Source organism: Silurus meridionalis, chromosome 5, assembly GCF_014805685.1.
Source record: "Silurus meridionalis isolate SWU-2019-XX chromosome 5, ASM1480568v1, whole genome shotgun sequence".
In the NCBI taxonomy this organism is placed as follows: Eukaryota; Metazoa; Chordata; class Actinopteri; order Siluriformes; family Siluridae; genus Silurus; species Silurus meridionalis.
In genome coordinates, this window is record NC_060888.1 from 21,124,273 (window position 1) to 21,141,330 (window position 17,058).

General features: G+C 37.5%; 1 protein-coding gene across 4 annotated transcripts in view; it reads left to right on the top strand.

Annotated features, from left to right (window-relative positions):
• macrod1 (mono-ADP ribosylhydrolase 1) overlaps positions 1-17,058 on the top strand; it is an 89,273-nt gene that overhangs the window by 41,602 nt on the left and 30,613 nt on the right. For 3 of the 4 annotated variants that reach the window (XM_046848675.1, XM_046848674.1, XM_046848673.1), the window contains exon 4: positions 6,655-6,684. The exons of the other annotated variant lie outside the window; for it this stretch is intronic. In XM_046848675.1, the coding sequence (XP_046704631.1) occupies positions 6,655-6,684 (30 nt within the window). The remainder of the gene's footprint in view (positions 1-6,654; positions 6,685-17,058) is intronic. 4 annotated transcript variants of the gene reach the window in all.

Consider the following 17,058-nt stretch of genomic DNA (forward strand, 5'->3'; position numbering starts at 1 on the left):
AGGTTTAGTTTAGTGTGAAGTGAGGGAGTGAAGGCTTCACCTTGGCACAATGTGCAGAGGACAGGGCCACTTCGTCAGGTACACCCAAATGCAACATGGTGTCAGCGTGCATGCAAGTGGGCATGCATTTTAAGTGCAAGTGTCAACCAACTGTCCAGGCCTTCCATATGCGATTTTGCATGCATTCTACATAAAAGTGTCTATGCCATTCCACTCATAAGGTGCATTCCATGTGCGCATCCAAGCGTTCCACATCAAGGTTTGTCCATGCAGTCTACATGAATGTGTCCAGGGATTCCAGTTGAAAATGTCCATGCACTTCATGTGAATAGTGGCAACCCATGTTCACACGCTCCAAGTGAAAGCACACCACGTTGTAAAGTGGAGATAAATGAGATAACTGTAAGATGCTCTAGATGAGGCCGTAAATGTAGGTAGCACAAATATTAAATATTGACCCACACTCTCAGAAAAAAATAAAATCTTTGCACTTTTAATGTGTCATTCAAAATATGTTGTGCTTAAAAGCACAACATGAATAAGTAAAGGTACACTAACCTAGGTAAGAGGAAAGCTGAAGGAAAATACCCCAGTGACCAGGAAGGGTAGAGTTTAGAAGAAGCAGTTCATAGAACAGCCTGAAAAATAAATCACAACATGGATTTTGTTTGCATTCGAATTAAGAAGTTTTGCGACTCATTTCCTCCATACAACAATTTTAGATCTTTGGCCCATGTCCTCTCGGCTAGCTCTTAATTAAATGCTAGACATTTTTTGACACCATGCATATTTTTTTTTAAATTTAAAATATACTTACATTAGCATGCACTGTGCACAAGTTGAAGAAAATACAGGCAGCCAGATATTGAACCTGTGACTCAGAAGGTGCTGGGTCATTTTGCAGGCTAAGGGAGGCATCTGCCATCCTTGAAATAAAACTGGTCACAATGGCAACCAAGTCTGGTTCTAAATCATTCCCTTTTGAGGTCTATTACTCCTTTGGCGTTATACTTAGCTCATATTGATCTAAACCTTTGAGCATGTTGTTTTAAAGTAGCAGTGGTGGAGGTGTTTGGTATATAGAAGAATTTAAACCTTTGAATATACGAAACTACGACGAACATCTGGATCTAATACAGATGTTAAAATGCACATAAGGGGGTCTGGTGGTGTCCACCCAGAATGGCATGTGGTAGTATCTTAAATCATGTGACAAGCTAAATTACATCTGGTGTGTAATAGCATATATTTGTCTTTTAGGTCTAACACATCTGCAATATATTTGTCTCAGTGGTAATAATCAACTATAGCTGTCAAAAGCACAATTAATACTGGGGCAGAAATGTTTGCAGTAGAGTGTTTATTTAACGCAGCTCATCTTATATTAGCCTATGGTTTCAACTGCCATGCCTGTGGTGTAGCCAATCCAGATGTTGCCGTTGCCCACATGAATGAATGAGCTGTGTGAAACTATCCAAGAACGAGAGTCAAGTGTTCGTGAATGCATATGTACTAAGAGGGAGGAAGTGACTATTAGGCCAGTATGTGTGTGTAAGCCAAAGTGTTGGCAGGGTTCTGGAGTGTCAGACACTAAGGACATCTGTTACTATCCCCTAGCACACTGTATCTCACTCGCTCACTGTGATTCACTGTAAAATACAGGGTGGAGGTGATGTAAATTGATTCGTTTAGCACAGAGTGTGATATTGCTAAAACGTGAAAATCACATTCTAGGTCTTTGAAAGTAATGCAATTAACCGTCCATAGTACAATATAAGGCCTTTAGCACAGCACCCTGGCTGAGAAAACTGACACCTCAGGGTTCTCTGATAAAAGCCCTGAATGCTCTTTAAGATCCGTCATGGCAGCAGCTCATTCCACATTAACACACCTTCACCACAGCACCCTCGCATTCTCCATTCTCTCTGTTCCTGTTCTCTTTCCACCACAGCTTCAAACCACGCTCCATCATGTCATCATCTTATGGATGGCGTTCTCGTTCTCTCTGCTCTTTTCTACCCGTGTCACTCAGTCGCTTTTGATGTGAGCGCTTCCTGCCTTTTGCTCTTTTCGTTTCTCCCTTCTTTTAAAACCACGCTTGCTGTCCATCAATTGTTCGTGTGTGTGTGTGTGTGTGGGGGGTGTGTGTGTGTATTAAATGGGCTTGTTTTTCTATCTTCGTGAGGAAGTATTGCACTTATACATTGCATTTTACAATTATATTTAACATTTATAAAAAAATAAAAAAGGGCCAGAGTTTAACTGAGGTTACCAGCACTCATAGGTATAGGCATCCATTACTAGCACTAAATAGTTTGTCAATGGAAGGTCCTTGTGTGGACAGAAAGACACACCTGTGTGTTCTACCTGAAATGATGTAGCATTAATAGTGAGTGCTTTTGCTGTTTCTGAAAAATAATTTTTTGTATTCTGTCCACACACACACACACACACACACACACACTCTCTCTCTCTCTCTCTCTCTCTCTCTCTCTCTCTCTCTAGATCTATCTATCTATCTATATCTATATATAATTTTTTTTTCTGTCTCTATCTTTTTATCCTGCTGTCAGTCTTTCTGCATGTACTTTCTGTTCTTTGTCCTGTCTTTGTTTTTATAATTGCAATCCAAATACACCCGCTTTTAGTTTTATACGATTTATTTGCCTTTATTTGATCTGTTTTTCCACTGGGAAGCAAGAGTCAATGTTAGGGGCTTTTCTTCACTCCTAACCTCAGTATTGAAGTTAATGTACTTCCTGTCTAAGGGGGATTGTAATGGATGTGCGTAAAACATGTGCGTGCTGAACACATCTTTGTGTTCAATCTGATCATGGCGTTTCATCCCATTAGGCTGAATGTGTGTGTGTGTGTGTGTGTTTGTTTTCCCACACATGTATGTGAGAGAGAGAGAGAGCTCTATGGTTGCACTGCCACCCTTCTCCTGGGTACAGCTGCACATACAGGGTTCTGGCAGATGGCAAATCTCTCTCCCTGGGGTATCAGGGACTAACCGCCTGCACTCATCTTCTTCCTCACTGTTTCCCAGCCTGTCCTTCCTCATGCATGTCTGATCCCTTTTCCTCTTCACTAGTAGTCGATTCTTTGACAGACAGCACAGAGAGGCACCACCGCTGGCAAATTATATCCCTTTCCTCTCTTCTTTCCTTTTTTCACTTATTTCTCTCATGTCTCCCCATCCCTGTCCTCTTTCTCTCATTTCTCCTGTCTTTCTTTCCTTCCTTATCTCCTTTATTTTGTTCATTCCTTCCTATTTCACACTTTGTTCTTCTCCAGTTCTCTCAATCGTTCTCCCCTTTTCCCCGCTCTGTGTAATTAAATAAGTAAATAAGGTTTCAGTATAAAACCTTTGGGCTTTGATGTTGCTATGGTTACCTCTCCATCCACAGTGTTTGGTGTGTGTGTCTGTTGAGTGTCTCTGAATTTAGTGTTTATCTTGCTTTTTGTGTGTTTGTATGTTTATTTGTAGTTATGTCTCCATTCAGGTGCACAATGCTATAAAAAGCATTTAGATTTTACTTACATGACCCGGGTTTCACAACACTGTGTATAAAAGCAATGCTGACTGCTTGGTTTATTCACCGCGTGCACGGATGTAATGAAATTCAAATGAGAGACATTTAATCAACTATCAAATTGCTCATTTGCGATGGAGCCGCACAGTCTGGTCATAAAACGTTACTTCCACACAGTCCTCCCCCAGCTTCATGCACCGCCTCGCAGACAAACTCCCATCAATCTCAGCATGCGTTTAGTAATGCCTGTTTACTGGTATTATACTAGTGGTCAAGAGCCTGCTAGGGTAATTTTCCCCTGATTATAGCTTTTTGTCTCTTTGGTCTGATTAAGAAACCCCTAATCTTGCCTAAGCTAGATGCTGTCCATTTCTATTTAGAGTTAAGGTCCTAGCAGACAGACAGAGTCCATGATCTTGAGTATGCTGTTCTCCTTATCCACCCAGCATTTATAATTTAAGTTAAATCATTTATGATTCAAGTGAACTAGTGGCCCCACAATCATCCTAAAAATTTTATTTTGATTATGCTGGATGGTGTGTGATTATCTTATGAGATGAGTGAATGTAGAAGTACCACCACCACCACCACCAGAAAAGTTGCTTTTTTTAATATGCTTTGTAAGTGAACAGCTTCTTGTTAGAGTTTATTTTATACAAAAAGAATCTTGGTCAGTTACATACCTAGGTTTCCTACAGGTTCTCTGGTTTCCACCCAGCTCCCCCAAAACATATAGGGTAGGCAGATTGGCTACTCACATTTTCCCTGTGAAGGACTGGCATCCCTTCCAGGTTATGTTCTCATTTTGTTTCCAATGTTCCCAGGATTTCCTGTACCCTGTTTAACAACATACATTCAATCCGTCTTCATCTTCAGAACAATCTGTAAGCGCCAGGAGAACACCAGGATGGGATGCTTGTCCATTGTAAGGAAAAGCCCTCACTCACGCATGAGGCAGTTTAGCACAGAGTGTTCATCAGAGTGTTTTTGGAAGGTGGTAGGAAACCCACAGGTAGAACATAAACCTCTACACACAGTGAAGCAATGACATTTCTCAGTGGGCACCATGCCTCCTGCATCCAATCCAAACCTCATTTATTTTCATTAGATGAAAATGAAAAGCCTTTGCTGAATTGTATGTATACTAACATATGGCAGTTTATGCTTAAGGATGCGGTAGCTTAATTGTATATGTTCGGTAACCAGAAGCAAATTAAAATCTCAGGAATTCCATACAGCCACTGTTAAACCCATGAGCAAAATCATTAACCCCTCAACCCCTCAGGCCTTTGCTGTGTAAGGAATATAAATTAAGTCCAGTATTCAATTTGGTTGTATGTCTTGTATTGACAGCGTTCATCCATTCTAAATAAAAAAGTGTGCAGTTTAATACTCAGTGAGCCACAGGCAAAAGTACTGTATCCAGGCTCGAAGGTGCTGCTCTGTATTGCTAAGCTCTCCTTTTTACCAGCTGTACACTCAGAGGAGCATGAGCCCTGCCTGAGCTTTTTCTACACCCATGGTGGCATTTACACAGAAAATGCCAACTCTGCTTCGCCAAACAGTATGATGAGATTTTAGGGACATGAGCACTACATTGCTAATTTAACACCAATCAGCAAGAGAGTGTGCTTAAGAACCTGAACATATTCATAGATGCTCAAATATTCATGGCCTGCATGTAAACAAGCAAGGCAGCCATTTTATATGCCTTGCATGTAGGGACTTGCCAGTATGAAAATATTTTATCGTGTCCCTAAATTTTCCTCTCTTAGTACAGGTAAATGTGCTGGAATTCTTGTGTGGTAGGCACGTATAAACTGTAAGGTATACGGCCACCTGAACAATCGCATTTACATGCGCTGGCTGAACATCACATTATAGTTTTTCTCCCTGTTTGCTGTTTGAATAACCTTCTCCCTGCTGGGAAGGCGTTTGACTCGATATTGGATTTGTGCCCATTTAGCTAAAATAGCATTTGGCCAATGATGGTGGAAAAAAAATGTTTGTAATATTAATGTAATTCACGTGAATACTCACCAAGATGGCCATTTTGTGACATTATTTTGTGTGCACTAATCAAGAAATGATGTATGTTATGTTATTGATGAATGTGCAAGAAACGACTAAAATTGCATTAAATCTACATTTAAATTCCTAATTCCAATTTATAGCAAAATTGTTGAGGGGTTGGGAATAAAGGAAAACTGTCTGGTTTAGAAACATGCGTTCAATTTATCTTAATCTTAAATAATTCTGGTATTCTGGTCAGTGTTGTGTTGGATCTGGAGCCTATGCAGGAAACACTGGGAGGGATCTAGGAGAACACCCAGGATGATAAGTCTGTCCATTGTAAACCACCATTTGCACACTCGGGAGCCAGTTTTGCATATGCAGTTCAGGGCTCTGTGCAGGCTGCTCAAGTTCTTCTGCTGAAAAACTGTTGTTTTGGCCCTCTTTTTTGTACCCAGTGGAATGGTCCTGCTACAACATGTTTGGATCACTTAGTTCCAGCACAGGGAAAATGTCATTCTATGTGCATGCTTCAAATTTGTGCCTATAGTCTGGGAAACACTAAACTAAGTGCTGTAACGGTCTGGTGTCTGCACACAATGTGTTGTTATTGTTTTTTTTTTTCTTTTTCAATTCCATTGCATTATTCAAATGTTTTAAATCTCATATTGAACAAATATTAGTCTGTCGTGTTTACTCTAGAGTATGTGCAAATAACAAGTTATCAAGCTATGAGTCACCAAGGTGCTTTCTTTCCCCCCAAGAAAATAAATAAATAAAACTCATGCACAGACTGATATTTTCGCCCTCATCGCCAAACCCAAACTTTAGGAATTAGTCTGGAATCAACTTGAGCATTTTAGCAACTTGAAACCCCTTCAAACCAACTACAGAGTAATGACATATTTCAGAGTGTACTATTTAACATTCAGGTCAGTGCACAGATAGTCCAGCCATACCTTAATCTTTAGAGGCTCATACATTTTTCTCTCCTTAATCTAAAGAGTAATCATATTGGTTACAGGCGTTGGACTGGAATCCCAGTATTTGTCATTCAGATAAGTTCTTCCCTGAACACTCTTCTGTTTTGTGTTTGTCATTTCAGCCAACAAGACCCTGCTGGGCGGAGGAGGGGGTGAGTCTCATTTTCTCCTGTCATTTTCAGAAGGGGTATGAGAGAAAGGGGGGGATTCAAACTCGAGAAACTAAAGTTTCTAGGTAAAGCGGGATGAGGGTGAATTATGAGGAGAAAGTAAGACAGCAGGAGGAAAAAAAAGTGAGAAAGAGGAACGAGAGCTGGAGTGAGAAACAGTGCAAGTGTGTGTGTATGTGTGTGTGTGCGTGTGTGTGTATGTGTGTGCGCGCACACATGCTGCTGTGAGCCAAGGGTTTTGCACTTCTATTTGACATTAGAGTTGTGTTTGGATGGAAAAAACACACACTTTTGAGGAGCAAAAGGAGTGATCAGAGGCAGAACGTGACACAGGAAAATCTCTTCAATTGATGACGCAACCTGTTGCCAAGTATCCTTAACACTCTGGCTCACACCCACACACACACCCACACACACACACACACACACACACACACACACAATATTTCATGCTCTCAAACACACTACTCACGACAAAGCTGGAAACCCCAGAACATGTATTTATGCGTACAACATTTTACTACTGTGTATATGAATCAGGGAATGTGTGTGCGGCAGTTTGGGAATCCAGGTTGATTTTCATGAACATTCAGTTTTAGTTGTAGTTTAGTGTTAGTATTAGAATTTTTCATATGTAAACCTGCATATTCATGCATTTATCCAATAGTAATCATATGGCAGCAACACAATGCATAAAACCATTGAGAGGTAAAAGTCAAGAGCTTTGATTAATGTACAAATTAATTACATTCAATAAAATTCATTATTATTTGTATAGTGCTTTTAACTATGGACATAGTCCCAAAGCAGCTTTACAAAAATAAAGAGTACAAATATAAATTTTTTATGTATAAATTATCCCTATAAGGGATAAGTTATACCTAATGAGCAAGCAATAGGTGACTTTGGCAAGGAAAATGGTATGAGGAAGAAACCTTGAGAGGAACCAGATTAAAAAGAGAACTCATCCTCATCTAAGTGACACTGAATGTCCATTCATAGTGGTTCCATCATTGTTGAGGTTCCAGCTGTTCAATGATGGACACTTGAATGCAAAATTGTTCATGACAAGTGTAGTCCTAAGCCATTGTGGCAGACTGTTGACCTTAATTATGGTCCAATGAGGATGGACATGGTTCTTGACCATGTTAAGAGGTTCTTTAACCTCATGGATCTTTTAAACTGTTCATCTAGAACCAACCTCAGCAGCAGCAAGTGGTTTTGATTTGAAGAGAACTCCATTTAGAGGTCATGATGAATCAGGCGGATTAAGACAGAAGAAAGGGATAGGATTACTGGTACATCAAGCGCATGTTTAACTCGACAGAGTGTGAGAGTTCGAGTAGAAGGTGCCACTGGGAAAGAGTGAAACATGGATTATTAGGTATCCTTATTGTTACATAATAGACACTGTGCAATATGATCAGGGTGCCAGTAGGGACTATGGCAAGATTAGCTATGACAACTAAAAAGGACTTAGCCAAAGTTTAAAGGGTGGTGCGGACAAAACGTATGACTAAACAAATATGAACAAACAAAGCTCAGTATACATTTGATTAAAAGTATGATCTCTGTGACGGGCGACACATCAGGCTCTCACACATTGTTTTTTATTTTATGCGCCATTCTTTGTAAACTTTAGAGACTACTTCTTGTGGAAATTTCCAGGAGATCAGCAGTTTATGAAATACTCAAACCAGCCCATCTGGCACCAACAATCGTTCTGATGTTTGATGTGAACATTAATCGAAGCTCTTGATCTGTATTTGGAGGATTTTATGCATTGGGCTGCTGCCATATTACTGGCTGATTTGATATCTACATAAATGAGCAGGTGTACAGGTTTACAGCTATTAAAGTTGACGGTGAGCGTGTATGATATATTTTTTTTATCTTATTACAATTCTTGTTTTAATTTGTGACTTTTTTCCTTGGCACTGAACACAACCAAATGCTGTTTTTGTACAAGAGTTACACTTAGCTCCCAGGTCATGTCATACAAATTCATATTACAAAAAACAAAAAAGGACTGAAAATCACCTCCTGTCTGCAAATTTTAGGTTTGCTGGTTTTGACTGCAATATTTCCAGTATTTATATGTTTGACTTGTTTTTCATTTTATTCCGATATGTTTATTCCAGTGATGCTAAGAAAATGGATTTTTAACATAAATACGAATTTTTGTTTACCTCCTTTCAAGCTTTTCGCAAAAACGACTCTTCCCAAAATATAAATATCCTTAGTGTGTCAATTTGTCTACGCTCTCATCAGTAATGAACGCTTGTGTGTGCAGTCTTTTCTGCAGCTTAGTGAGATTTATTCAGCAGCCTGTAAACAGACAAGCTGACTATCCATGATAATAGGATCATTGCTGGCTAGATAGTTAAACTAAACATTTTTCATAGGCTGCAGTCCAAAGTGTAGCATGTTCTATCGCCACGGTAAGTAAACCAACCTGCAAATTATAGAAATCCTATTACAGTGGCCTGATGTATTGATCAATTGTAGGTTGCATCGTTATTAATTACAGTTTAGCTCGGTGGCTGTTCAGATCATTTGATATACTTGTTGCACAGAGACTTCATGTATATCGGATATATTTAAAGACATCAACGAATTACAAATAACTTATTAATAATAACATTTCTAACTTTAATAAAGCATTGTGTGAGAATATGCAACTTCAAATGTGGCCTTAAACAAAGCCATAAATGATGCAAAAGATAAATAATGCATTTTTTTTGTTCTTATTTAATGTTTGTAATATTTAAGTGCATTTTCTCTATTTTCTAATTCTAAAGTTAGTATTTTAAAAGCCTCTTTTTGGTGGGGGTGTTGAGATTTTTTTTTTTTTAAACCTCAAAAAAATCCGAGCAAGTTATCTGAATAGCCTATAAACGGAAAGGTCAGAATTTCAGAAAGGTTGTTCATGGCCACTACACGTATACAGCATAAGATTGGCATTTTGCAGCACATAAAGAGGTCGAAGCTGAGTGTCATTTATTCTGAAACGTTACAAGATTGCGAGCGCGGCAAAAAAATAAAACAATTTCACTACAGCCGTACAAACTTAATAAAGATTGCATCTAGCTTGTGTTTCACCAGTATGGATGACTCTCACGCTGTTTATCACACAACCTTACATATATCTTGAGAAAATGGAAGGTCAATGGGCACAGTAAGGTACAAGATAACCACAAAGATGTTTTGTTTAAAATTTTTACGTGCAGAACAGTTACAATCTGAGTTCCCTCAGGAACTTAAGTCGCAGACCGCAAGTGTGTTTAGTCTCTGCCTCACACGTTTAGAACTTTTTAAAATTATTATTAAACTTGGAAAAAAAACTACACAACTAGTGCTGCTGCTATCAATTATTTTAGTAATCGAGTATTCTAACGATTATTTAATCAATTGATCGAGTAATCGAATAAGTACTTTTTCTTTATCATAGAGCAATACTAAATAAGAGAGAGAAAATAAAACAGGTCACTTAAAATAAAGAAGTAATTGGTTTTTCCTTTTAGAAAAATTTGCATTTTTATTGCTGAAATTGCATAAAAGAATATCGGTGAAAACAAAACCCATTTAGTGCATTTAATTGCAATATTACATCACAATACAAATACATTTGCGTTTAAAAAGTCTCTCTGCAGTGGCCATGTAGAGTAAGTTATGGGAAATTATAGAAATTATAGTTTAATGAAACTCATAATTATTCTCACTCATGTATTTATTTATTAAATCTTGCACAGTATCGTGTTGTGGTTTTCTTGTCCCTGCAAAAGCTGCTTGAAATTTTCCATGAACTAAATCCGTGTATTTATCGCCAGCTTTAAAAATGTGCACCACTAGCTGCTTTACACAGCCACTGCAGAGGGACTTCTTGAACACACTGTATATAAATAAAAATATAAAAAGCTAATTAATATAAATTTTAGAATGTGAAATCTAAAAATTTCTAATTACTTTAAAAACGGTTATGGTATTTTCTTTGTTTTAGTTTGAAGTGATCCCAAAATTTGGGACCTTTCTGGCATTTTCTTTCTGAATCTTCTGTGTTTACCTGTCCAGAGCGCTCCAGAGTTTAGCGGCTGGTGCGTCAGTAATAATGGTCCGTGGGAAACACAGTGCTCTGTGTTTAGTTAAGTGGATTAAACGAAAATTTGCCTTAGTTTGCCTCAATTAATTTTTGTAATCAAATTACTTGAGTTACTCAATAACTCGTTACAGCCCAATACACAACAATGCTATGGGTATAGAAAAAACATAGAGTTAGCGCAGTGTTAATGTGGCTACTCAATCCGTACCGCAAATACGATTTGTTTTGCACATGCATGAAAACACTAAAGAATCTATAGCGCCAGCGTTAACTGCTATTCCGGAAGTAGTTAGCGGCTAACGCTAGAGCTATGAATTCTTAATTGTTTTATGTCCATCTCCAAGAATTTCTCTTAAAAGGAGAAAATGCTGGCAATTGCACATATCGAGGGAGTGAATGAAAGAAGGATAGAAAAAATAAAGACATTTGTTGGAGTATGGTGAAATAGCAGCATAGATCATATCTTTAAAAAATTCAATATTAAATGTAAAAAAAACACACACACATACATACACACCTGTATTATTCAAATGGGGTCTAACAAATGTAAACTATTTACATTTTTCCATTTATTTAAATGTATTTAATCTATTTCATTTGTACAGTTTTTTTCAAACGATTACTCGATTTAATCAATATAATAAGTGTATTGCATTAATTTGATTTATTCTATTTGATTTATTATTATATTTTTTTCTTCTTAAAACCAATTTTATGTTTTGCATTTCTTCCCCCTATCCGTGCTAAAATTATACTGGACCATGACTTAAAAACATAGGTACATACCGAACCGTGAATTTTGTGTACCGTTACAACCCTAATATTCAGGGATTCCTACTGAGGTTGAGTTAAAACACTGAAGAGCAGGTGAGCTGTAAAGAGTAGAGTAAAGCATGTCTATAGAAATGGAGGTAGACAAACACATTTATTATATCTGACTGGTAATGAGGAAACATCTGTCAGGATGAAGTGCACTCACAGTCCAAGCCTGGAAGCTTGCAGAGGAAGGACACTGAGATGTTTTAAGGCTTTCATGTAGCACAAATCCCAGCTCCCATGTAATTGCCTTTATGCGTAGGTGTATTTTTTATTTATTTTTTTCTTAACAGGATTTTGAAATGGACTGAAAATTGTTGATGTTTCAAAATTGTGACTCATCTCTCTTTGGGAGGAGAATGATGACTAATTTAAGTTGTGCTGATGTTCCTAAAAATAGCGCTCAGGAACGGTATTCACTGTGCGTACCAAAGACGCCATACCTCAGTGTGGGTGTACTGTACCGTTACTCTCATCTTAACCTTGAACAATCTGTGACCATGCCTCTGCCATGAAAGATGATGTTTACTTATTGCTTAATAGTTTAGGAATTATTTGGAATAGAGAGTGACTTTTAAGAGGGGGGGGGCTGCTTCACAGTTCAAACAGCGAATTGTTTGCATTATTACCCAGCAATATGAATGTTGTGTTTTTGTTTATTCACAGAAATAAGTTGTACTATAAAAACCCTTGTGTGTACTTTGTTCAGTATTAAATGATCTGTTCTGAAAAGTTACACAAAATACCAGATATTAGAAATATAGGCATTTTATTGATTGTTAAATGTATATATAAAAAAATAGGCAAATAGACATGTTAATTATTTTTGAATTAACATATAAGTATTATAATTATCTATTAATTCACTGATTGCAGCCTTTTCCAGTCTTTGTCTATATCTATCTATCTTGTCTGGCTGTCTCTGTCTTTATTTATTTATTTTTATTTGGCCAAAATCTAATGTGTGTCCAGTAAAAAAAACAAGCTTATATAAAATATGTATTTCAACTAGTTTAATTAATAGGAAAAGTCACAAAGAGCTACAGTTGTGATATTTTTGTGTTTAGATTCTGTGTGCAGTTCCTTTATATTGGAACACAGCATTTAAGCAGGTTCCTTTAACAACTGCCTGCTCTTTAGTACTGGCAGCTTCTGGCTGTAAGAATTCACCCGACTTGCACCCACAGCATCAGATAATCAATGCATACCATCTGGACAGATAAAACACACGCACACACACATAAACACTTACAAAAAGCATTCTCTCGATCCACTTCTCAACACCCAGCTGTTACCTTAAGCATTCATGCAATCCCTGTTCATATTTAAAAATGCAAGGTATCCGTTCATGATTCAAGGTGGACATTAAATGTCCCCCCGAACGGTTTGGTTTTATTGAGAGTCATTAAAATATAATTTATAACGCAAACAAATGCGACTTACCAGTGATAAAAAAAGACGAGGTATGGAAGCCAGAAATATAACAGCTTGAGGACAGTGCATCATAATCTGAGAGGTAAAAATCTATTCATCTATTTTACAAGGAAGACCCCAATAGTGATCAGATAGAACAACTTGAGCAGATTCTGCATTATTAAATGCTGTATATAACTTTGTATTAAATGTCATCCCTTGTTACTGAACATTATATTTCTTTTAATTTTTACAAGAGAAAGACACCTTTAATTGTCACATAAACATTGCCTGTAGGGCATTTGCTGTTATCTAGAGCAACGTAGAACTTACATCTTATTAATACAACAGAGCAGTTAAGGGCGTTGCTCAGAGGTGAACTCATGACCTTTTGATCAGAAGTCTAACCACTTATTCATTGAGATACTACTTACTACAACTATGAAATTCTTTTTTGCACACACACGGGTTGCTGGAAAGTTAGGGTCAGCCCTAAAAAACGCTCTTATATTTGCAAAAAATAGATTGATAGCTTTCTGGTGAAAGTAGCAAAGTATAGTTGCTGGCTTTTTTTAGTTAGTTTTCTGAGTCATTTAGCACTTTAGATTTACTAATACTTTAGAAGAAAAATCTCTTGCTTAATGCACTTCAGATACTACATTAGTACGTTAGTGTGGGGGAAAAAAACTACTTCAGTTTTGAACAACAACAAAATAGTTGTTAAGGCAGTTTCTAAACAGTGGCTATTTGTAATTAGCATTTAGCTAGGATGTGTTGTCAGCGTTATAATCATCCTTGTTGATATTTACGATTAATAATGCTGTCCAGTGCTCATGAGGCGTATTAAATTAAAATGTAAAATCACTGTGCAATTTGGTATTTATTTCTTTTGAGAACCTTGTAGTAATACTTAGTTATCTTAGTTATCACATTGATCCTCTTTTGTACTAGGTTATTTTTTGACCGAGATTAATAACAAATACATTTCCACAAACCGTCACATTTGTTACCACCTTCAGCCTGCTAACAAGATCTCCTTAAAGCCCCAGCCTGACCAGTGTATGGATGAATTGTATTTTAGGCATTAATGTCGTCAGAGTGGTGATAAATTTCCTCTTTTCAGCACACTTCTTCATTTCTCCGGTCATTAGATTTACTGAGGAGTGCCAGGATGTTGAGCTGGTTGGTTGATTTAAAAAGGATGAGACTGATTGCATGTTTGAATGATCCTAACTGGGCTTTAATAGATGGTTAATGTACAGTGCCAGTTAGAACACCTGGAACCTGATGTTTTATTACATTTTAGTCACCGTTATCATTAGCAGAAGCTACAGAGTAGCAATTAGAGAAGAAAATATTGTATTATATCAAATAAATATAACAAATAGCTAACTCATACTTTGTGTTTATGCACATAGTAACATAGTCCTAATGGGAGTCTAATAGGAGTTTTATTGGTTTATTAAAGGCCAGTGCATTTGATGGAGAAGCCATTTAAGCCTGTAGAGAAAAGACACACAGGCAGTGTTAGAAGTTATAAGGCAATATGTGTGCTTCAAATAACTAATTAGAAAGATTCTGATCTAGGCCTTTTCCAATTAGATCTGAGAGGTTTCAAATAAACTATGTGATAAATATTCAGTCCAATTACGTGTCTTTTTTAGATGTGAGTTTAGTTTTTCTTTAACGAGCCCCAAAAATAAATCTCTTAGCTAATACTGTAAAAAAATGCATGGTTAAAGACATCACTTCATCACTACATCACCGAACCCCAGCTTTCAAACCGACTTTACTTATTTTGCAAATATAATCAAAGTATCAATACACTAACCAGTCACTTTTAGGAACAGTACTGTAATACTTTGACCTCCCTTTGTTTGTTATTAAAACAACCTTCATTCTTCATGGCATGGATTCCTCAAGATGTTGGAAAAGCCTTTTTAGATTCTGGTCCATATTGACAAGACTTTAACATACAATTCCTGCAGATTTTTTTCACATTATCTCCCATTCTGATGGTTGATATGACTATTACCTAATGCTGCTGGTCCTTTATATGACTTAAAGCATTGCATTGTTTCCAAAGAATTGAATGACTAACCAATGTTCAATTGAATACAATGATATAAGAATGGAAACATAATAAGAAGAGCAAAAACAGACTGGATTCCCTGTAAAGGAGTAAACAGTCTGTTTTTCTTTTCTTTTTTTTTCTTAGTACTTGGTCGGCACTGCAGGTTACTTATCGTCTTGAGTGGTGTGAGTGTGTGCAGGATGATTTCTTCTGGAGCTGATGGAAGTAGAGTGCTGTGCAAATAAACTGTAATTTCTTACAGTGTTGACTAAGGACTATGGTGTGTGTGCTTGTGGGTGTTTGTGTGTGTGTGTGTACCGGTGTTAAGTGCCTGGCTGTGAGGTAATCAATATCAGTGATAAATCTATGCTTCACATTTTTACTCATCAGAACTAACACACACACACACACACACACACACACACACACACACACACAAACATGCACACACACACACAATGAAAGACAAATGCAGAGCTGCACTTTGTTGTATTGATGTGGGTTTTATGCAGTCTTTTAAATACAAAGCTACTGATTTAGTCCTGACCATTACCTCACTGTCCTTTCCTGCCATGTCACCCATCTCTCTCTTTTTTTTCTCTCCATTTCTTCGCTTTTTTCCCCCCAATCTTCATTCTACCCCTCCATCTCTCTGCCCTTCTGCTCCTTGTTCTGCCAGCGCTCTAACACTTTTCTCATTTTAACTTCCCGTTTTTTGTCACCTGCGTGCCGGCGCACACCTTCCTCTCATTCTCGTTCACACGCTCTCTTCCAGACACACATCTTTTCCCCCCTCTCTTTTCCTATTCTCTCCTCTCTCGAATTTCCTTTAACACTCTCTCAGAAGCACGCACCATTTTCTCTCTTGTCCTCTCTTATCCTCTCCTTTCTCGTCAGCACTCTCTTCCTAACACTTTCCTCTTTCCAGTTCACGCCACTCGTCTCCTCTTTCTTGTGCTCTCACACCCTCCCCACCTCTTTGTGTTCTCCACTCTCGAGGTTTGTTAAGACCTGCTGAACCTGGGTGATAATTAGCCAGGGACAGACTATGCAGCTGGAGAGTCTCTCAGCATTAAAGGGAGGGTTAGGATGAGAAATGGAAAAGCAATTGGGGGTGGATTAAAGGAACTCCCTATACTTTTGACCTTCATGTTTGAGATCCTAAAACCATGAGGCTAAGGGCTTGTGTTGGTGTTGGTTGTATAAATGCAGACTCATTTTACTCAATAAAATGTCACTGCGTGTGAAATGCACTTGTGCTGCCTTATTTGATTTATTTGGATAGAAAGAAACTGTTATGTTATCTTTAAGTGTATCTCTTTGTCAATAAATAATTGAGTAATAAAATGTTTTTGTTTTTTTTTGCTAAATATTGCATCATTCACATATACTGTTGAAAACGAGCTGTCTCGTCCTGCAACATTTTGCTGCTAGTTCTGTTGTGAAATTGTGCAGCGCTAGACTTGCTTACAGCAGTTTAACCAGCTCAGTGAATCACTTAAAATTGAACGATTGTGCCTGATGGTGTGATCCATCACCAGAACAACACAGATGAAGCAAATGTCAATAACACTTCATTGGCCACTGTTAATCCCCGGCTTTTCAGTTTTGTTTGGAAAATAAAGGGTTAAATCATTCTTGGCTTTATGTTAAGCAACATGAAATATTAATGAAATAATTTAATAACCCATGTTATGCACCAGTGTGCTATGGTTATGAGTATAATGTACATTGTGGCATTTATTTTTTTGTTGCTGATGTTTAATAACACTTCTGTATGGAGAGTCAATATATCAGTTAATTATTACTATATAAAATTCTTCATTAATAATTCATTGCAGTTCCAATATTACTTTTGTTATTATGTAGTCAGACATTTTGTTTCTACTGAGTATGCAGTGAGCTGCAGTTAACTGACTCTCCTTGCTTTATCCAGATCCTCAAATATCAGAAA